Raw genomic sequence first — 22,080 nt, forward strand, 5'->3', positions numbered from 1 at the left:
CGGGTCATGTTCTTTACATTCATTAAAAGGCCTTTGCAATGACCTGGTGGTATCAGAAAGCCATAAACCATTAAGTCATCTTTCTCTTTGGGTTTTCTTGTTAGAAGGGGTCCTCCAGATGGCACAGCCAAATGTTATTTTGACTTTCCCATGTATGCCAGGTACAAGAGAGGTTAGAGACAGCCAGAGCATCGATGTAATCTAACATACGATTTTTATCAGTTAGCCAAACTTTGCAGTAGCATCACTGGCATTTAGTGAAGATCTCTGGGGCCCTTTTTTGTAGATGCATTAAACAGATGCATTCATGAGATAATATATTTTTCCCTGTTGCAGTGTAGATCGCTTACAGAATTGCTGAAAATTAAATACTAAACTTCCACCTCTAAAACCAAACAAAAAAGTAAGCTAACTCACTGAGATTTCTGGTTCTGTCCTTTCTTCAGTGTCCACAATAATACTGGTGCTTTCTGCAACCCAGACAGCCTCTTTGTAGATTTAAATAATTTAGGAACACTACCAATTTGGTTTTATGTTATAAAGTATTGCCAAGTACACAGGCTCCAAAAAAGTTCTAGAAGGATGCAAGATCTGGGCACCATGTGTATAGTTCTCAACTGATGAGCTTTACAGACCCAATCTGTCCCAGTCTGCCTCCTGGGCTACATACTGTCTGCTGAGAACTGTCTAGTCTAGTCTAAGGGGAACAGAGGAAAATACTCAAAACAAAAAAGCACAAATAGAGAGTGGTATGTTTGCTGTCTAGTTTTACAGAGTTTATAAATAACCCATGTTAAACCACCATGGCAGCATAAAAGACCGAAGTGTAGGAAATATTAAGAAAATTAAATAAGGATTGTAGAAATACTTGGGATGGAGATCCGAATATAAATTTATACAGCTCTAGTATTTTTAGAGTTTCAGTATCATTCAGCTTCTAGGGACCTGAATTGGCCATAAAATTGTTCTTACTTTTGTAGAGGGCAACTGCTATCAAGCAGGCAAAAGCCTTTCATTGCTAGCCTTCTGCTATCTCTAGGAGATTAAAAGACTCTGAATAAAGAGGAACTAGATACAGCAGGCAACAATTTTGTAGTAGCACTCTTGTGTTTCTATGAAAAAAAGCCATAGTGTTATTCCATTGGCACTGAAATAACATTCAAATCAGTTTCAACAGAATTTTCTTATCCCTGAAAAAAGGCAACATTCTAAGCAGCTTTCAGACTTTTTTTGTTTTCCTCAACTTCTTTGCGCCTCTTTTGGGGGAGGGACCATTGATCCAAAGTCCTAAATCACAATGAAAATTGTTCCTTTTGGAAAAATCCAGTTCTTTCACTGAGGCTTTTGTTGCTATTGTGGCGGTTGATGCTCTGGTGGTGGCTCTTGTTGAGGCACAGCTGGCCGCAGTCCTGCTGGTCTGGGAATTGCCTGATGTTGCCTTTGTCTGTAAGCTATAATTGTTCCCAGAAGCAAGGCGATGATGGTCATAAGGTAAAGATCCCACTCAGGCCCCAGCAGCTGGTCCATATCAACATGCGAGAATACATCTCTTATCTAGAAAACAAGAAGTCCACATCATCATGCCAAAGAGAAAGAATGGGAAGTTACTTTGATTTTAAATTTGACTTGTAACATTTTTTCACGTACAAATACCAGTTGCTACCTGCTTAACTTCGATAGCAGATAGTCATGGATAAGACCAGAGAAACAGGTTAGGGAAATTCTCGTCAAGGGAAGAACAGCTGTGCCCATTTCAGTTTTTCACAGTTGCACAAGTAAGAAATAGGCATCACAGGTTCAGTAGCTTTCTTAGCAAACAACAACAAAACACATCTAAAGTTTTCAGAAGGCTCAAGTTTACACTTCTGCTTAAGTAACATTACAAGGCAAGCTTCTTTTAAAATGGAAAACACATTTGATGCTTTTTTTTTTTTAATTCTGCATAACTTACATTGATTTCTCGTACATACTGCAAGGAATAAATCACTCTAAGCTTGCAAAGTGCTAGGAAGACAGGAACCTGAGCATCTGGGCTTGCTTCAGCTGCCATGTCATAGAAACGTTTTGCAAGATGAAGATCCTAAAGTTAAGAAAATACAAAGCTCAATTTTGAAGAACTTGAAAAATTAACCATAAAATATAGAACTTTTACTATAATCTACTGCATACTGTCATTTGAATGCAAGGTTTTCCATCAAGTTAAACATCCATTCAGTAAAATTACACCTTTTTTGAGGTATGTTCACCTTTGATTAGACAAGTAAAGGGAAGCTTTGAGCTGATGCTAGAATTGAAACTGACAAAGAGATTCATATTCATATTCAACCCATGCACTGTAAACTAAGGCACATATTTCGGTAACTCTGGTACACTATATCATCTCCAATACCACACCAAACATGAAAGACTATGAAAGCACAAGCCATGAAAGAGTACAAAGCAGCAACCCATCCCAGTTATACCAGAGTATTCATGCTGCATAGTGCAGCTTCTACCCATTTCTGCATGTACTCCTAAATTAGATTTCGCTCCTTATCCAAAATGGACATAACTTGCATTAATGAGGGGAGCCTGGCAAGAGCATGAGCACAAACTTTAGGAAGAGCTTAAATTATTGTTCTCTTTTGTAGTAGTTGGAATAAGAAGATAACTGTAGGAAGAACAGAGGATACATGTATCTGAACAGCTTAACTTTCCTTTTTCTGGGGAGTTTTATTGGCTTCACTTCAGACACACACTGTGCAATGTTATGATACCTGGATATAAGCTGCTTATGTTCACTCAGTGATATGTAGGGCAGGCCTGTGTAAGACCTACCTCTAGAACTGTTCCAAGTTGGACACTTAACAGAAATCTCCAGGACTTCATGCCACATGTTCATTTTATAATTTTATCATGATTATGAAATACCATAAAGATTTTCTGTTCATTGATACAGTAAAGCTTGGTTCCATAACATGTGGAAATAACAGTATGAAAATCACATTATGTGAATGAGATGTACTAGCTCACAATTTTAGCATTTTAATTTAATAAAACAACTCTGAATAATCCTTGAGCCTGTAAAGACTGTGTTTTGTTTAAAGACCATTTAAAAGAGTTTCCTTATCTGCTTCATATTGTGGTAGTATCAGCATAGAAGCAGAATCATGGCTTATTTTAATTTCTAATTAGCACGCACTTCATTCTGCTTATACACTCTTCACTCTCACTTGACAGTGAGTACTATTGGAATCTGAACTTTAATACACAAATGGCACTGAAATACCATGCCAAATCTTAAGAGAAGACCATGAGAAAATTAATTTGTTCTTATTTTGAGCAGTATATGGAAACAGTCTTCATTTCGACATGCACGCTCAGGAACTGGACAACCTGAAACCTCACACATGTACACTGTTACACACTTTTCATAGATTGAACCTATGAAATCTATAGAATCTATGAATCTATTGAAATCAAAGATTTCAATATTCAAATCAAAGATTTCAATCTATGAAAAGTGTGTAACAGTGTACATGTGTGAGGATTTTTGAAAGGGCTTAATATTTGGCATTGACCTGGTATGAGTCTGAAAACCAACTATGTAGAGGAGATATAGCATAAAATACTGTATGGAGGAAAGACAATTTATTCAACAAGTAAAGAAGAATAAGGTAAAAGCTGTTTGGAAAGAAAACCAACCAAACAAAACCCAGTAAAAAAATACCATATTGATGCAGGATTAACCAGAGTGAACAGTGACCTGAATGGAAATTGTGCAGGCCACCTTATTGGATCATTCTCCCTAACTTTAGAGGGCCTCTAGTCTTAATGATGTGGACACAGGTGGGGAGGAAGCAAGAGTACACATCCCTGCCTTCGACCGACAAAATCACAATTTGTTAGATACCACAGTGCTGAAAAATCTTTGTATGTCCTTTCCAGAGGCCTCTAGTGAAAGAACAGACTTCAGTGGTACGTATTACCTGCTACATCAGGAAGCATGATTTTTTTTTTAAACTGTCAGCCATTTGGTGCTCAAAATTCAACAGCGTCCATTCTGGGAAGAAGAAGCCAAATATTCTTTTGCTTCATTCAAAATTCAGTCCTAGCCTTTTTCAGAATATCCTAAGCCCAGCCCTAGTCTTATTTAGTCAGCCCTAAATCTCCATCCTCTCATCTTACAGTTGTAGAGTTTTAGGATGCAGCAAGTGAAGACTTTACGCATCCAGAATTACCAAGTCCAGTTTTATACGTGGAACTTCCTTGCTTAAACATTCTCAGTGCTTCTTTCCCATATTTGTATTAACTATCATCATTTCAGTTTAACTCTTCCTTCAACAGTGGATCTGTATGAGAGGAAGGTATTATTCATCTGCATAAAGCAAGGCTGCACATGCTCATCATGAGCCCTTGTATACTCATTTCAGCTATCTATGTGTAGCCATGTCTGCTTCAGGTTGGAGAATTACTCTATGCAAATATAGCATCAGGACTCAGGTTTCTCATATTCTTCGCAGTTGAACTGAACGTGATGTTACAGTATTTTCAAAATTTCATTATGTGATCTAAATTGGGCTGTTTTCAAGGCAGAAGCAAAAGAAATGAAAAAAGTTCATGCCTGAAAGGTGTGTTTAAAAAAAAAAAAATAAAAAAATCCATAGCACTGCTGCTTTTAGAAAAGAGTCCTAAAATAAAAACAGAAGATAAGCTTTAGAAGTAATGCTGTTTGTGTACTGTATTGTCACTTTTACAGCTAGCTCAGTAAACAGTTTTCAAATGTTGATTGCTTGGTGCTCCCAAAGTAACAATATTGACCTTACGACTTGTCCTTCACTATTCTGACCTTTTGCCACGAATTTAGGGGAAAACCAACAAAAATGGGTCTTCCAATAGACCAACAATTACCAAGAGGTACCTACACAAAAAAGCAAATGTTGAAGCTCACTGGAAATAAGGAAAATGAGACCAATTTTTTGCAGTTTCAGGTAACACAGAAGATACTGCTAAACTTACATAAATTGCATGCCTTAGTTGAACATTAAGGTAGGCTGCTCAAACTTAGCATGCAATTATTAATTACATTATTTTGACACATACAAGAATGTATTGCTCTGGATTGCAAAATTTTCACTTAACTCTTGGACAGCAATGCACCATTAGGCTTCCTACCTAAGAGAACCAGATACACTGCTTTCTTTTAGGGAATGTACTTTGCAAAGCAAACTGGCCTAGCCTAATTTGAAAAACCATAGCTAATAATCACGTCGTTGTTTGTGCTTATGGCTTGTTACTTGAAGATGCACGAGCTTGTTTTCAAAAAGTCATGGTAGAGAACAAATTAACCAGTGTTTTGGAGGATACCAAAATACTCTGGACCAATACCAATCTTGTGCCAAAAATACTCTGAACCTGGAAACTATATGCATTCATTTCATTACACTTCAAAGTCTCGAAAGCATTACTCAAGCATATGACACTCTTTTTGCCAAACCTCACAATCTTGGGCAAATAGTTTTTTCCCTGTCTATGCCTCATTTCTTCACATAGGCAAGTGTGAAGTGGATATACTTATCCATTTGCTACAGGACAACGTATCGGGAGATATGCTAATTCCTACTAAGCAGTTGGTTATACAGTGCACAAAGCCCAGTAGCGGTTATGGAATTAATCTAACATTAGTAAATGTGCTGTAAAAAAGCAGACTATTAGCCTACAGCTTACTCACCTGTTTGATGCCCAACCCCTTCTCATGCATGTAGCCCAGATTAAACATCGCTTGAGCACTGTGCTGTTGCTCTGATGCCAGTCGATAATGAATAAATGCAGTTTCATAATCAACATCAGTACCAAAGCCATAAAAATGGTAATCTCCAAGTTTAATTCTTGCAACAGTATATCCTATAAATCAAGAAACAACAAAAAAGATCAGATAGGTAGGCAAAGAAAGCCTTGCTAGTTTCACAGGAAGATGCAATAAAGGCTTTAGTATTACTTTTTACAGTTTCCACGAATTGTCTCCCTTTTCCCTCTCTCATGGACAGTCTGGTTTTGTTGGGTTGTTTATTTTTAATTTGGTTTAGCTAACCACAGCACAACTAATTTCTATTTTCAGGGAAGTCTTTTCCCCAGTAATCCTACCAATATTTTTACTGCTATTTAGTGGCATCAGTTGAAAAGCTTTGTCATGTTTTTCATAGTCACTTACTACAGAAAAACTTTTGATTTATTATGTGGTCAGTAAGGGCTCTGTCTTTGTTTTTGAAACAGAGGCATCTAAAACTTGAAAAATAAAGTTTCTCATCATCATTTGGTAATTGAATACTTAACCATTTAACTATCTCAATTTCTAACTTTCTACTAAAAGCCAAGTAGGTCTGAAGAATTTCAGACAAAATTCTTTGGCTCCATTTACATGATGCACTTGCTCCTAAGTAAAAAGCCAGTAGACAGACAATGAAGATGCACCTGTATGGAAGTTAGAAACCTCACACTGAGATACTTCACGATTAAGTTTAGTTTTGCTTATTTTAGTATAGGATCATGACCACCAAAGTTTAAACTTCAGTTTGTTGGATATCAAGACTGCATTCTTCATGGCTGAGCTTTGAGTAAGAAATATGACAAGTACCAAAATCCTGAAGAGTACTTTTGTATCTATTTTCCAAGTGGATTCATTTTTAGAAAAATCAGTGTAAACATTTCTAATGCTATTTAACACTGCTCTATAATTCTGTATGGCACAGCAAAAGAAACACATTGTACAGCTGTGTTTTAGACCTTTAAGGCTTCAGGATCTCAGAACAGCTCAGAACTGCATGCATTCTGCAATGGCATTATAGCTGAGAGTGGAACGAAGAACAGCAACTGCATTATGTCAAATACAACTAATGTTGAACTGAAGGAGGTAAGCTTTCCCTCCGTTTCATAAAAAAAACACATGAAAACAAACATTAATGGCTCTACTAAAAATAAAATAATTGGAACTGTGAGGTACAGATATACCTTGAGAAGCAGCTCTATTCCAGTGAAGCAAAGCTCGAGGATAGGTTTCATTTTCTTCTACTATGCTGGCTTCTTCTAGAGGGGAAAGTAATTCAGTTAAATAGGAGCATGGTATGTGTCCACAATACCACAAAAAACCCCACAACCCTATGCTTATAGTTAATCCACTGAAATGTATTAAAAACTTGAAGTCATCTGTGCTATAGCACAAACAAGATTCAACGCATCTGACACTTATAAAAGACTCTCTCATTTATATGGTCTTTCCATGTATCTGCTCACAGAAGAACTAGGAACAAATTGTATTATTTCACCCTGAAATATTCTTTACCAAGTTTCTCTCCCATTCCTGTGGTTAATTCTGAAGCATACTTGAGGAATGCCAGAAGATGCAAGTCTTAAGAGCACACAATTTGGGCTCTGAGAAAAGTGCACTCAAATACAAGGCTAAAGTATAACCTACAGTCTGATCATCTAAACCCCAAGACCAGTCAAATAAAACAAAGGCTTAAACTCTTTATTCAGCAGCGAGTGAATATTCTACACAATGGTGCTACAGGTACTTCAGAACAGAAGTTATTTTACTTGTTCATGTTATAAACTGAGAGTTGATGAAGTATCAGGAGTTCAGACAGTCTATAGGATAAACTCTTTTTCACGTCTTGTTAATTATGGTTTCAGCTATACTATCTCACAGTTGACATATATATTTTCTGTATAAAGTATATAAAATGATTTTAAATTCATCTCCAGTCAAAATGTCGATATATCTGAGTAATCACAATCAGAATTTTAACTCAGGGAAAGAGGTTATTTTCTTGCAAGTACACATTCTGAGTCAAGATGTAATTGATGTAACTTATCTAAAGGTGAGTCACTAGGGCACTTCTGAAAAACATTAACATGAAATCTTAATTTTGTGTTAAAACATCTATTGGTGGATGATAGGCTAATTTTTATATTAAGATACAAAGCCCTAAAGATTATAATAGGAGTCCTAAATTTCTGGATTTGGGATCCAGAAAGTTTTAAATACTGGGTTTTGTAGTTTCTAGAAAGATGTCATGTGTACTTCCATTATTTCCCTATGACCTCAGACTCCAAGAAATCCAAGTTCTAGCCACCTAGTTTGCATTAAGAGATCTAGGACAAGTTTTTTCAAGTCTAAGAACTAACTGCCCAGCTCTTCATCCCAGTTTCAAGAGCAGTACGAGTAAAGTTACAAAAAACTTCTAGGGACAGGGAGGGAAGAGTGCTGGGAAAAGACACTGCAAGATAAAAAACCAAAGAAAACCAAAGCTTGTAGATAAGGCACAGTAAAGACCAAAGGTAAAACTAATGCAATTCCTACTTTTCCTACTTCACAGATTTTAAAAAAAAAATGTTCAGGCTATGTTCAGGAAATCCAGGGAAGAGACTTTTCAACACTGTGCAAGCTTCTAAAGCATTCTCCCCCATCCCATTTTTAAACCCTGTAAATCAGAATGTAAGAGTATTCTTTTAGGCCAGAAAGCTGTCCTTAGAGGTGAAAATTAAAACTGACTGCTTTCCAGTATGAAGAGCAAGCAAGAGGACAAGAATCTCACTGAAGTTCTAACTGAATGAGAGTAATTGTATCTTCAAGCATCCTAGCATTCTACTAAATGGGCTACTGCAGGCCAACTCCAGAAAAAATTCAATAGATTCAGGTCCTTACTCTGGTCAAATATGAAAGCAGCATTGCTTTGTGCAACCTCATAGCCTTGTTCTGCCAGAAGAAGATACTGAACCACAGCAGAATTTGAGTCACCATCTTTATAGCTGTTGTAGGCAGTCATAAGTCTTTCAGACCAACGCCCCCGTTCGCATACGTTCTTAAACAACTGCAGGGGAATAAAACAAATGGGGCAGAAGACTGGTTGTTAGGAACTTCAGAAATTTAGGTTTTAGAAGAGGTCAACCTTTAACATTCAAATGCCTGTTCAAAATATTCACATTTCTCAGGAAAAACTTGATAGATTAATTCACTGCTTAAGACAGGCTCACTTCAAGATACAGGTTACTAAGCAAACACATGCCAAGATTCAGATGCTTACCGAGAATTACTGAGCTTTTCTGTTACACTTAAACACATGCTTAAATGAAGAATTGGGTAGTTACTGGTATTTACTTCGTATTACATTCTTTTAATTTTCTTCGTAGTTAATAAAGCAAATACAAACTTGCCATATCAACATATGAAAATAAAGATTTTTCTCGTGAGATACACAAAATAATATATCACTTTGCCTTTTGTTAGCCCTGGCTCTGCAGTCACCAGTGGATTTTAGCCAGGACAGATTTCCTACATAAGCTGACGTGGTTATACCCAACTTTCTTCAAGCCAGTATTATTTGACCCTTATAAATGGATGACCTTACCTCAACAGCAGTATGACAGGATCGCATCACTCCAGTGCCAGTAGCATGCATTTGAGCCAGATTATAAAATGCAAGAATATGGCCACCCTGGGAGGCCAAGTTGAAATACTTCAAGGCCTGTTTATAGTCTCTCTTTACTCCAATGCCATCTAAAAGAAAGAGTCAGTCATTGCTATTAATTCCTCTTGAAAAGCAAAACTGTATGAAATACAGTATGTACTTAGTCTTTAGAATTATTAAATAAAACTGTGAAAGTGTTAGGAAAAAACAATAAAATATAAAGTCAATCTAGTTAGACCACACTACAGGCTGCATATGTGTGCGTACACACGCACACGTACACACGCACACTTCTAATGCCACCTAGTGAACAGTACACACACACACACACACACACACACACACACACACACACACACACTTCTAATGCCATCTAGTGAACAGTTACTGAAAGGGCAGATGCTCAGACCTGGCAAACCATTACTTTGATGCCACTTACTGTAATACATGGAACCCAGTTGAAGCTGTCCATCAACCCATCCCTGTTCTGCAGCCTTCTGGAAATACTTCAGTGCTAGCTCATAGTTCTGCAGGAAGATTTGGTCCCCTCATTAGAGCCTTGCAATACACCACAATTTACATAAAGACAGACAATAGGCGTGTACTCATATGTAAGGACAGATCTGCATTACAGAAAAAAAATTACAGCAAAATGTTCTATTCACCTGGTCAAAATCTGGAAACAAAAAACCCTACAATGATATTGGCATGTCTCAAGTCTGTAGTTATCTCAAAACTGGCATATAGAATTGCTATCAAGAGTTACGTGTCACAGAATGGGTGCCCTGTTCTGTTTCTAGAACAATCATTTAACTTAGTTTCTCAGCTTTGGGCTAAAACAACTTGAGTATCTGTTCACATAGCTAAATATAAAACATTTGACAAGAAACCTTCTCATGGGATAAGCTACAAGGCACATGAACTAATTAAAAACTTCAAACTGTTCCTCCAGTCAAAGATGACTTACCACTGGAACACCTCTTCCATAAAGGTAAGCCATTCCTAATCCACTCTGTCCAACTGGGTTACCCTGAAAACACAGAAAAACACTTCTGTAAAGAAAGGCAAAACCTACAGCTGCATTTTTCAAATTTACCTGTAAAAATAATTAAAACAAGCATTGCTTAAGGTGTATTTGCTTTAACTTTGCTTCTAGGTCATAACAGTTATTTAGGCAGAAAACAGCATCTTTGGAAACTTTTATTCAGTAACTACACAGGTAATGGAAAGGAAAAAGGAAAAATTTCAATGCCAGTTACCAAGGTCTACTGTGCACTTTCAAACTGTCATATGAAATGAATAACCCACACTCACAGAAAGGTGGGGCATTAATAGCTTATTCTTCTTCTGGTTTTCCAAGTTTGAGAATGTTCCAGATGCTACAGAAGCTCCCAAAACCACCACAGGAAATCTGAGAGTCCGTTTCAATTTAAAAGCAGCTGTGACAATATAGCTTCAGATTAATGAAAACTAACACTTAACAGAATGTCAGGCTAGGTAGGTGGTCAGTATTTCATACTGATGCCAGCATTCATGACAGCTAGACTCCTTGTACTGAACATAGCTTCATTAACCACCATGACAACTGGAGGCAGTTTCCGACATATTCACACAAGAAGGTTTTAATTATGGGTTAATCTGGGAAAGAAGTTGAGTGTAGGTATCACAGTATCACAGTATGTCAGAGATTGGAAGGGACCTCAAAAGATCATCTAGTCCAATCCCCCTGCCGGAGCAGGAACACCTAGATAAGGTTACACAGGAACGTGTCCAGGCGGGTTTTGAATGTCTCCAAAGAAGGAGATTCCACAACCTCCCTGGGCAGCCTGTTCCAGTGTTCCGTCAGTGTTCATAGGTATATGCATGCAGAAGTGCACAAAAAGGAGCATTTGCATCATTTCTGAGCTAATCAGCTTTTTAGTACATATGCTGTATTTCTAGCTTAAAAATCATACCATATCAGCAGCTTTCTTGAAATACTGAAGAGCTGTTTCATTGCTCTGAGGTACAACATCACTTCCTTCTGAATACATCTGAAAGGGAAACGTGTTACTGAAGAACAACTGAAGAAGTCAGTTTAGCATGGAGATCATGAACCATCTTCGCTTTGTGTATGAGTATTGGACTATTCTGACTATTGCATTACTGAAGAGTCATTAAAGAACTTGTCCAGAAGCAGAAAAGATCTGTATACTGCAAAATTCAGATTCAGAGGGTTTAACTGTCAAAATGGAGACTGAATTCCCCATAAAATTAGAAAGTTTTCATTATAATACCCTTCAACTTTGAGTTCTACCAGTGTGTGGTAAAGAACACAATCAAGCAAAAATTTTGTAAGATGAGTGGAAGTCAAACTACACTGGCAGTTAAAAAAAATCTTGAAAACAAAGCAAAAATTAGTTATTAAACCCTGTTCATTTCAGCATTTATTAGATACAAACCACTCAAGCAGTAGAGAAAGCAGAAACCTGCAATTCCTTCTGTTGGGTGCCTTGACCAGCATATTATTTTTTTTCATGCTCTAAGGACATGAATTTTGCATCTCTACTGCAGTGACAGCCTGAAGATGAGCTAGAGCTGCTGGTTACTGCAGCCTAACCTTAAAGTGTACTAAAATAGAGTAATAAGGATTTCGCTCCTCAGAGGGCGAAGCTACCCCTGCAACCTAGATCTCAGGCAAGTGACCTAAATACCTAAATATAAGATATTAACATCACCATTAGCAGTTTGTCTATCATGTCTTATATTAAATAAGGACTTAAATCTGAGAAAACTGAAACAATGGCCCACCTTGGAGATACACTCAAGCTTTGGTTCAGAGTACATGAAGACCCATTGGCAACCCTGACTGAGGTGCCTCAGTTTTCTACAACGAGTAAGAATACAGATGTCTTTCTCCTTTCCTTCCTGGCCTTTTTATTTCCCAACAAGCAAAATTTTGACAAACTTTTGTCCATACACTGGAGGGCATAGAGGCCTACTCTGAATTTTGAACTCTACCACAGAAAAATGACATTTAGGTATTTAACAATTTGATTTTTTTTTTTAAAATCTAGTTCAAGCACTATTTTGAAAAGACAAAAAATTCTAAAGCAGAAAATTTAGGCTAGACATAATAGACTAAAAAAGAAAATTCAAACCCGTAGCAGAATAGAAATGCTTCAAATCCAGCATTAAAGTTCCATATTGCCTGATATCAGAAAGTAGGAAATATTTGTTATTTTTCCTTGAAAGACAGCCAATTTGCTTGCTTGTGAGAGTGTTCATCTTACCTTTCCTAGAAAAGCCATGGCATGTGAATTGCCAGCATTAGCTGCTTGATTGAAGTACTCAAATGCTCGCTGTAGGGAAGAAAATAAGAATTTTAGCCACCATGACTATGATTTGAATACCTTTTCTTGCAAATGAAGCAGAAGCTGTTTGCCAAGTTACCAGGTTCTTCTGGGGACAAGAGTTATGGATCCCACCTAATTTAATATACGTAACAGGGTGGTTCCCCACTTATAATCACAATACTTAGCAGAGGAGAAAAACACCACCACCACCACCACACAAACCCCAAAACAAACAAAAACAGAAACAGCAAAAAAAAAAAAACCCACAAAAAACTCCCACAACTGCTACTATGCAGAAGCAACAGAGATAAATTTTGTTCCCTTATTGTAGCTCCAAAACCTTGTTTAGGAGAAGATGGATATGCCAGTTCCTATTCAGTTTTACACAAAGATTGGTTATACTGTTTCTGACCCACTGACGATCTCCGAACCCTTCTAGAGCAATCGTTTTAAGGTACTTTAAATGCTATGACCATTAAATAATTTCTAGTCAGTAGCAGAGTTTGCAATAATTATCAGGACCGCACATCCTCAGTTGTCCATTTTTTCCAATACATACTTTAAGAAAAGGTTAACTATTTTAACTTCTATAAGGAGCAGTACGTAGGCTGGCCATCATCAGCAAAAGTTGTTTTCCATGCGCACTTACTATCCTTAGTATTGAAAGTTGCACTGTTTTACCTATAGAAGCAAATTATTCTTGCAAGCCACAAACTAGACTATCATTGCTAATGCACAGACAATGTGTCATGGAGATTCTACTACATGTACAAAAATTCAGCCAGTTTCAAGTAGTACCTGGTGAAAACCTGGTCTTTATTTCTGACTTCCTCACTTCTAAGATTATTAGTCTAAAACTGATTGTGTAAGAAGATCAGCTGTATGTATTAGTCACATAAAGATTAAATTTTATTGAATGAATTAAATTTTATCAAACAAACTACTGAAATCATTAAATACCTTACAGTAGCGATTAAAACACTTTTGCTTCACTGTGGTCTCAGCTATACTTTTTCGCTCTCCACCATGGGTAATATGCATAAAATATATACAGAAAGGGTACCTGATGATTTTGCTCTACTCCTCTCCCACCGTGTAAGTGCAATTGTCCAAGGCCAACCTAAAAATAAATTTTACATTGCAAATAATTAACTTTTCTTTAGGGGTTTTCTTTTCCATTAATACAGATACCAGTGAGCTAATTAAATGCACAAAGACAGACTGTATCAGACTTAAAAATGCCACAAAGTCTGAAGGCATAGATTTGCTTCATTAACTACAGTAGAGCCCCATTTTTCCATTAGCCTAAGCAGACATTTAGCCTAGATAAAAGTGACATGACCAGATACAAAATAATTTTAGCTCATTTGAATTCTACCTACCTAATTCTTAAGTCATAAATGAGCAACTTCAATTGTGACAATTTGCCTGTATTAGTGTCCTCCCCTTCTGCACTGTGTCTAGAAGAGGGCCAGCCTGCAGCATGCAGAAGCCATGTAAGAACAGATACAGCAAGAAACTGAGGTCCCCTGATGGGTCCAGTTCTTCCTTCGTAACACCTAAACCTATCCTTAAACTACTCTGTCTAGTGAAAGCCAAGATTCTTTTTCCCAAGATACTAAAGCTGTAATGTTTTGAATTTAATTTCCACAAAGAAAATCCATATTCTATTCAAGCTCTACCTTAAACACACTAAGATATGAGACTCTTCTCATAAAAACGAAACAGGAAATAGCAAACAGGTTGATGTAGGAGGAAGAAAAAAAACTATAAAGCTCCAGTGACTTTCCGTATTTCATGAAGCTGTTTCTGTAATTCTTGACAACCTCTGCATGTCATCGTGTGAACTTAATCTTACCTGTGCTTGCACATCTCCTTTCTCTGCTAAAAACTGGTAATACTGAATCAAGTCGTCTTCTAGCATACCACTTGCCATTCCTGGATTTTCTACTTCATCTGCTAAGCGGATTCGCTGAACTACTGTGCCACCAGTCAAAGAAATGTCACTAGCAACTGGAAAACAGGTAAGAAATTTTCAGTTTTGTTCAATGCAAATATTACACTCCTACTTAGTAAAAACAGATCCCTACAGAGCTTCAGACTGTTACATGGAATTAATTACTTTCACATTCTGTAAGAATTAAAGACATTTCAATAGATAAGAGATTAAAATAGCATATCATATCATGACTCAGAGCCAAACAGATAACTTGTTTAATAGCAGGAATTCTGTATTTTTATACTATCAGTGTTGACAGTACTTATAGTATCTTCTAGGCGAATAATATAAAAATACAGCTAAAGTTGAGAACATTAGCAGAGTAACAAGCTTTTACCATGATTAGCTACAAGTCGGTAGTGAGTGAGAGCAGATTCACAACTTGGAAGGACTCCTATCCCAACCCAGTACCGGTAACCCTAGAAAGGAAAATATGAAAATAAGGGACTACCGGTTATTTGACAACATAGTGCTTGCCAGGTTACTAACTTTTTTGACCTCACTTGGGCAAGATTTGATGACACAATAATAGGCAAAACAAAGGCCCCAAGTCCATTGTGTCTGCATTAAAAGCAACTAACTGATATAATTAAAGTTTAAGCATAGCCAGTATACTTCAGATAGCACTCAGGATAAAGCAAATAAGCAGAATGATACTTATGAATAAAAACCTAAAGCCTTTTACTTACACATGTTACACTTTATTGCCAAATCTCACAATACTAATTATATTAATATACATAACTACATAAAAGATCTTATATATAAAGATCTTTTGTAAAGATTTCTGGCTTTCACAGTTCTCATTAGCCTATAAAGATTAAAAATCTGACACTTCTGCTTTAAGTCAAGAGATGCAAACATGGTCCATCTAAATTCATAGTGGTATACAGCTTAGAATAAGCAGACTTTTCCTTAAATTAACACGGAATAACAGGAAGGATACTATTGCCCACGCAATGCAAGCATCATGATCTAACATGTGGACAGTGTATTCACATGAATGTAAACCTTACATTAAAATTTTAAGATATTACAAAATTTGTTCATGTGTAAAGTTAATAAACTATCTTACTTACTAAGATCATATGGGCAATCAGATTTCCTCCTAAAGCTCCAAAAGTGTAATACACCAGGGCCTTAAAAACAAACAAACAAAAAAAATCATAGGTTACTTAGATAACATCTGCCTCCAAGATAAAATACAAGAGCACACGCTGAAAATTTGTATGTTACCTTAGCTTGACTAGAATTGACTCCTAGACCAGATGCATATAGAAATCCAAGAGCCTAGAAATAAAATAAAGTTTGTCAGCACATACTTTGAAACCAGTTTTCCTGGAATACTTAAGTATAAAGTCAAACAATGATTCAAAGCTGCAAAGAACATGACAAGCTCTACCTTCACTTGGGTACCTCCTGCATCTAGTGCCTTTCCTGACCCTTTTAAAACACTAAGTTTCTAAATTATTCAGTTGCCTATGCATAGAAGTCTTACAGTTTGATTTACTGTCTAACAGATGAATTTCGTATTTTGCACATGTTCTGCCACGGGTTAGTTGTATTTATGACTATAAGCAGTTAGGATGCACAGAGCTGTTTGGCTGACGATTTTTCACAGGCTATTTTTATTCTTAAAATTTACATAGTTACTGCTCTATCTATAACACCTGTTACAGCTGTGCTGCTCAGAAAAGAAACTATTAGCACAGAAGATAACAGTTTATATTTCAGTGTTCTAAGACTATTCCAGATAATTCTAAAAGTGCACACACACACAAAAATAATCACCTCATGCAGACACTACTGAATTCTAGACCAATAAAAGTCAAGATCTTCATTAAGATATAAAATCTCTAGAGAAAACACGTTCCTGCTGTCTATGCTGAATCAGCACTTCAACATTAAACAGGAAACAGCAGACTCGGTAGCTAAAGAGCTAAAAGAAACAGGAATAATTCCTAAAGAAGCTGACACTTCCAAAACAAAAAAAAAAAAAATAGTAAGTGTATTCAGATATTGAGACATTAAAACTGGTAACACCCACAATTTAAGACATTACATGTGTACAAATACATATAAACAATTCTATGATGTTCAAAGGTACATGGACAAAGGAAGTCCCATCCCACTAAACAGCTTTCAAGATTCCTAGGAGTTTATAACTTCCTAGATTATAAATGTGTTTGTGTATCTACTTAAGTCAAAGATAAAACTGCAGATGAAAAGCCACAACAAGCCACAAGAATAGAACACAGTTTCAGAGGAGATTTGGTGGCTGGAGTCTCCTCTATCTACCAATTTTTTGATTTATACACCCAATCTAGTCAGTGACAGAACAGATAAGAAATTAAATGACAAGACTGCCACTATACTATATTATAATAAGCCATAAAATGGCTGTTTAATGATGTTTTTTTTAACTCAAAAGGGAAAAAACTGTTTCCATGTGTTTACCTTGAGGGTGCAGGTGCTATTTGTTACTGCACCCTCAGTAATGCTACCAGCATAGAGAAGCCCAGTAAAGCAGAACCTCTAAAATAAAGCAAGGCACTGGTGGAATTTTAAAAGGTAAAAGCAACCAGCAGTCAGGGTTAGGCATTAATAAAATACATTTCCTGAATCAGATGTTTTACATCAAGTTCTCGAACAGTTTAAAAAAGCAGAACTGTCTGCTATTTTTTTTAACCAGGCAATAGATACCACTTAACTGTTGTCATTCTATTCTGGACACAAGAACAACCTATAAAATCACCTTAGAGTAAGTATAATCTATAAAACAGTTTATAAACCTGTAAGAACTTTTGCAGAATCTAAGGACATACATACCATTTGTCCTTTAGGAGAACCTTCTTCTGTTAATTTTTCAAACAGTTCTTTTGATGATTGTATGTTCTGCTTCAAGTAATCCCCAAACAACAAAGCATAAGACACTTTCTCCATCGCCTTGGTATGATTCATGTCAGCTGCTTTCAGAAGATATTGATACGCTCTTGAAAGAAAACAATTTCTTAGTCACCTCAATGTAAAGAAGCATTCATAGACCTGAAGATTCTGGGGAGGCATTTTATTCCCCTGTTTTAGCCTCTATTTTCTACAAATACATCTACCTCTGTTCCAGCTCTGAATTGTCAACCTATGCAACAACTCATATGATTTATCTGATAGACAAACTAGATTTTAATGTTCACGCTACTCCTTATGCAAAGTGATCATGTCTTTGTAGCAAGAATTTTAAGTCTTGTACTAGGTATCATGTAGGACTACTACACTGAGAGTACCACATCATGACAGAAAAAAGAAGACTTAAAGTCTATGGAGTCTCTTTGATTTGTTGAGAACAAAATCATTCAAATGAGAACACTACTATGAGGATTGGGTGCAAGACAATTATATACATAATAAATTTTGTGATGAAACAATCATACTAACAATGAGAAAGTTCTCTGGAAACTCCCCTTTACTTCAGCCTTAGAACTTACCATAGTCCTCTAAAATAATTTCACAGCATCTGGTTTCACAGCAATTAAAAAAATTATAAACTTAAACATTATAACACAGCAGTATCAAGCATGCTCATGGACCTTTGAGAGCATCTGAGATTTTTCTTTATCTCTGTTCTATTCCCAGACTTGTTTTCTATCTTTAGAACAAGCAGAAGCACACCTGGCTCCCGACATAACTTCACCTTCTAAGAAAGGGTGAAGTATTCAAGAGAACTAAGATCTAATATTGTTTTACAACTCCTACACTATTTTATATAATAGAATACCAGTCAGAGTCTGACAGATACTTGTCTCTGCCAAGGTGTGATGGACAATTTCTAGCTGTGCTTCAGCTTCCCTGACAGATGAAGTAGAAATACACTCCTTATCTCCATGAACAAGTTTAATATTGTAATAGTGCTCACATAATAGTCAGCAGCCTGAAGTTACCACTTAACTGATGAAGTTGCCAACTTGAGTACCAGAGAGTTTCTAAATTAACATAGCTGTTCTTAATTATAGTGGTAAGCTGACTATTCCATCAGTTATTGGATATACACAGAGTAGAAACAGACCAGAGTTAACAGAATACTTGTTTCATTCCTTTTTTTTTTCTTTTTTTTTTTCATCTACAAGCATTAAGTCAATGTTTTGATGACACTCATTCTTCAGAAATTAGTCTTATACAATTTTTAGTGGATTCAGAGGAAAGCAGGCATAAATTTGCTATTTATTTCCAGTACTAACACTGCATAGTTTGATCCAAGTCCAATAAAGGGCAACTCATTTAAGTTCTTTTCCAGTTAAGCTACAGTGACGAGCTATGTCACTTTTCTTGTTGGGGTGGAGAAGGTAGACTTACTCTTTCTTCTGAGCCTTTTTACTACTTTCATTAAGGATTTTCATTCCAGTCTGATAAACATCCTCAGCTTCTTGCATCTGCCTTCTCTTATTAGACTGTTCTTCAGCTAGAAAAGAGGAGGGAAAAAAAAAAAAAAAGGTATCTTAAGAGCTCCAGTTACACAGCCGTTCTAAAGGGAAAATACAACCAGAAGTACGTTTCTGAAGACCACTAAATGACCCAAGTGATTACAAACAGCTGTCTAAAGGTGTGTTGGGCATCTTGGTAAACAGTTTCTTCTCACATGAGATCTTCCATGTGCAAATTTGCTGCTAAAATATTCTTTTAATTGCTCTACAACAAGCTGTGCAACAAGAAAAAGTTTCCTCCTTCAGGAGGACACTTTTAAGAGAAGAGTTGCCTTCATGCAACAAATCAATGCATACAATGGGAAACATTGTCAAACCACTATACTCTTGACAGCCTCAGAAAATAAGAGTTTTGTAGATGCCTCCACGGCAAGATTTCCCAAATAGTTCTGGGAGGTGGCATTTGCATTATAATATTCCATCATGAGAACTCTGCCTTTGTAATTTCTTGTATATCACAGTATAAAGCCTACATTAATATACAACAGGGACTTCCAGAGCCTGAAATAAAGAACATGAAAAGGACTAAAACAATTAAGGACTTGAACAAGACATCAAGTTACTTACTTTCACAGAAGCCCCACTTTTGATCTTTCTTGTAATCGTAGGTTGTTGCACACCAAAGCCTGCCATCTTCCCTCCCATCTGCAGTGCACTCTGGATATTCCTTCTCCATAAACAAAAAGGGGAAGTGGCAAGGTTCACCATCTGCAGTGCCCCCTATAGCTGTCAAAACTGGAAATACACACTCAGGAATTAAGACTGATTTCCTTTATTTCACAAATTGAAGCCACCTATTATATTCAGGAAAGCACTCATATGCTGTTTTCAATTTCTGTGAACCTCATTTAATAAAGTTTTCAGTAAAATTTCTGATTTACAAAAGCCTGGAAAAGTAATTACATTTCTAAATAGGACTTAAAAGTACATTATTCTTACTTTTAATTACGAAATGAAACAGAAGGTATAAGTTTCTTATATCCTTTAGTTCTAAGCAACAAAAAATCATAGAATGCTTCAGACTGGAAAGGACCTCAAGATCCTCTACTTCAAAGCCCCCTGCCATGACACCTCACAATAGAAAATACTTTAGTTGAGACTGGAGAAAGCAAATCTCTTACATTTTTATTGCCTACCAAAATAAACTGCCCTTTCTTTCACTTTGTCTTCCCTGCAGTCCCTTCCTGATGCAAAAGACCACCCTTAAAGTGCATTCTAGTACATACATTCCTTTTAGCCCCAAGGTTTGACATAATCTTCACAGAACAACTTGCATCACCAAGTGCAACACTGAAAGTATTTGAATATCACTAGGAAGTACACTTTATACGTACAACTCTAAGACAAGACTTAAATGAAGTTGTGAGTCTAGTAATTTTCTACTGTTGTGTATGTTAACATTAAAAACTTTATTTCACTTCGCCAATACATTTAAGTTGCATTCAAAATTACTTTGAATAGCATGATTTATTATTTGTTATGCATTAGGACTTCAAATATTACCAATTCTAATACTGGAATATTTTTAAATAAAATCCATCTTCTATGAAGACTAAGAATTATCTTCATTTTTTGATACAGAAATTATTTCAATTAGCATTTTATAAAGATTTTTCTGTTTCACTAAGCTAAATACAGCAGTTGTGTTCTGCTTCATTTGAAGACATTTGCAAAGCCATGAAATTGAGAATTTCAATGATACGGTCTTTTTCCAAGCTAAGTTTGTAATTCTTCTGGTTATAGAGAAAGCTAGTTCTTTTTTCAAGGTTTATAATTGTAATGTCTACAGACCATACTAATTATAAAATTTCATGTTGATTTTTTGAAGCATAAGGAAGTCTCCTGGATTAGTTAGCCCTCCAAATTGCTCTTCATAATTCAATTCCTTGGCAGATGTTGCACCATACCACTCCAAATTAATTGCCCCATAACACAGAAGGAAAAATGTTATTTTCAGAAGCTGCATTCAAAAATAATGTACCCAGATGCAATTCACCTGGAATCAATTTAGGTATCTGCTAACCACAGAGTGATGCACAAACTTGTGGTAAGTGTACATATAACTGCAGCTGATGGGACCACTTAAGACTGTCATTTGAACAACCTCCAGGCCTAGGATTTTAACATTAGTTGAGAAATTGAAGTTTTACTTGTATTGTTCAGTACCCTCTTCTCTTGTACTGAGAGTAATAGAACATTAAACATTTTTATAGTGCTCTGCATGAGAGTTAGCTGTACATTAAAGTTATGAAATTACTCTGCAACACTCCTTCTCCTTTACTTTTTTAAAGGTTCTAAATTCAACTATAATGCTGTTTTGCCCCCCAGATAGTAACAAACCCTACAGCAAAACAGCAATGCAATCGCAGGATAAAATGCTCACCAGCTACTTTATTATATACCTAAATAATAACTACAAACTGAGGTAAATAATTTACTCAGAGGATTACTTTTTGTGAAATTGAGTGTACAAGTAGCAATTAACCAGTTTTAATATATCTGATTATATGGCATTTTATCATTATAGTTTGTCCTGATTTGGGTATATCTCATCTCATATTTTACTCTGCAGAAACCCTGAATATAGATTACTTTTAAGTATTGACTAAATTACTATAAGAGTCTTCCAAATAGGAAAATAAACACAGCAGGAACTGTCAGCTCTGTATGAACTCGTGGGCACTTTTCAGCAAAAACTGTCAATATAGAACTCTATTGTTACAAAAACAAAAGACTAAGAACTAAACTAAAAAAATACCATTTCCTATACACCAAAGACCTCCTCACTAATCAGAAGAGAACAGGACAACCTTTTTCTTAGAAGG

The 22,080-nt window shown here is 36.3% G+C and overlaps 1 protein-coding gene across 3 annotated transcripts in view; it reads right to left on the minus strand.

The window, feature by feature from the left end:
* Positions 1-297: 297 nt before the first annotated feature.
* SEL1L (SEL1L adaptor subunit of SYVN1 ubiquitin ligase) overlaps positions 298-22,080 on the minus strand; it is a 31,805-nt gene continuing 10,022 nt past the window's right edge. The window contains exons 4-21 of one of the 3 annotated variants that reach the window (XM_061367546.1): positions 19,823-19,990; positions 19,128-19,233; positions 17,610-17,772; positions 16,017-16,070; positions 15,860-15,919; positions 15,118-15,199; positions 14,640-14,794; positions 13,845-13,901; positions 12,719-12,787; positions 11,402-11,479; positions 10,414-10,476; positions 9,886-9,973; positions 9,387-9,535; positions 8,684-8,849; positions 6,988-7,059; positions 5,711-5,883; positions 1,952-2,080; positions 298-1,554 (exon numbers count right to left, since the gene is read on the minus strand). In XM_061367546.1, coding sequence (XP_061223530.1) covers positions 1,351-1,554; positions 1,952-2,080; positions 5,711-5,883; positions 6,988-7,059; positions 8,684-8,849; positions 9,387-9,535; positions 9,886-9,973; positions 10,414-10,476; positions 11,402-11,479; positions 12,719-12,787; positions 13,845-13,901; positions 14,640-14,794; positions 15,118-15,199; positions 15,860-15,919; positions 16,017-16,070; positions 17,610-17,772; positions 19,128-19,233; positions 19,823-19,990 — 2,036 coding nt within the window. In that variant the 3' untranslated portion in view covers positions 298-1,350. Of the gene's footprint in view, positions 1,555-1,951; positions 2,081-5,710; positions 5,884-6,987; positions 7,063-8,683; positions 8,850-9,386; positions 9,536-9,885; positions 9,974-10,413; positions 10,477-11,401; positions 11,480-12,718; positions 12,788-13,844; positions 13,902-14,639; positions 14,795-15,117; positions 15,200-15,859; positions 15,920-16,016; positions 16,071-17,609; positions 17,773-19,127; positions 19,234-19,822; positions 19,991-22,080 lie in introns of all 3 variants that reach the window. The other 2 variants (XM_061367545.1, XM_061367547.1) reach the window with 2 other exon arrangements.

The sequence above is a fragment of the Neopsephotus bourkii genome, unplaced genomic scaffold (assembly GCF_033783945.1).
Source record: "Neopsephotus bourkii isolate Nb327-2 ecotype Australia unplaced genomic scaffold, CSIRO-AGI_Nbou_v1 NB_1376, whole genome shotgun sequence".
Classification (NCBI taxonomy): Eukaryota; Metazoa; Chordata; class Aves; order Psittaciformes; family Psittacidae; genus Neopsephotus; species Neopsephotus bourkii.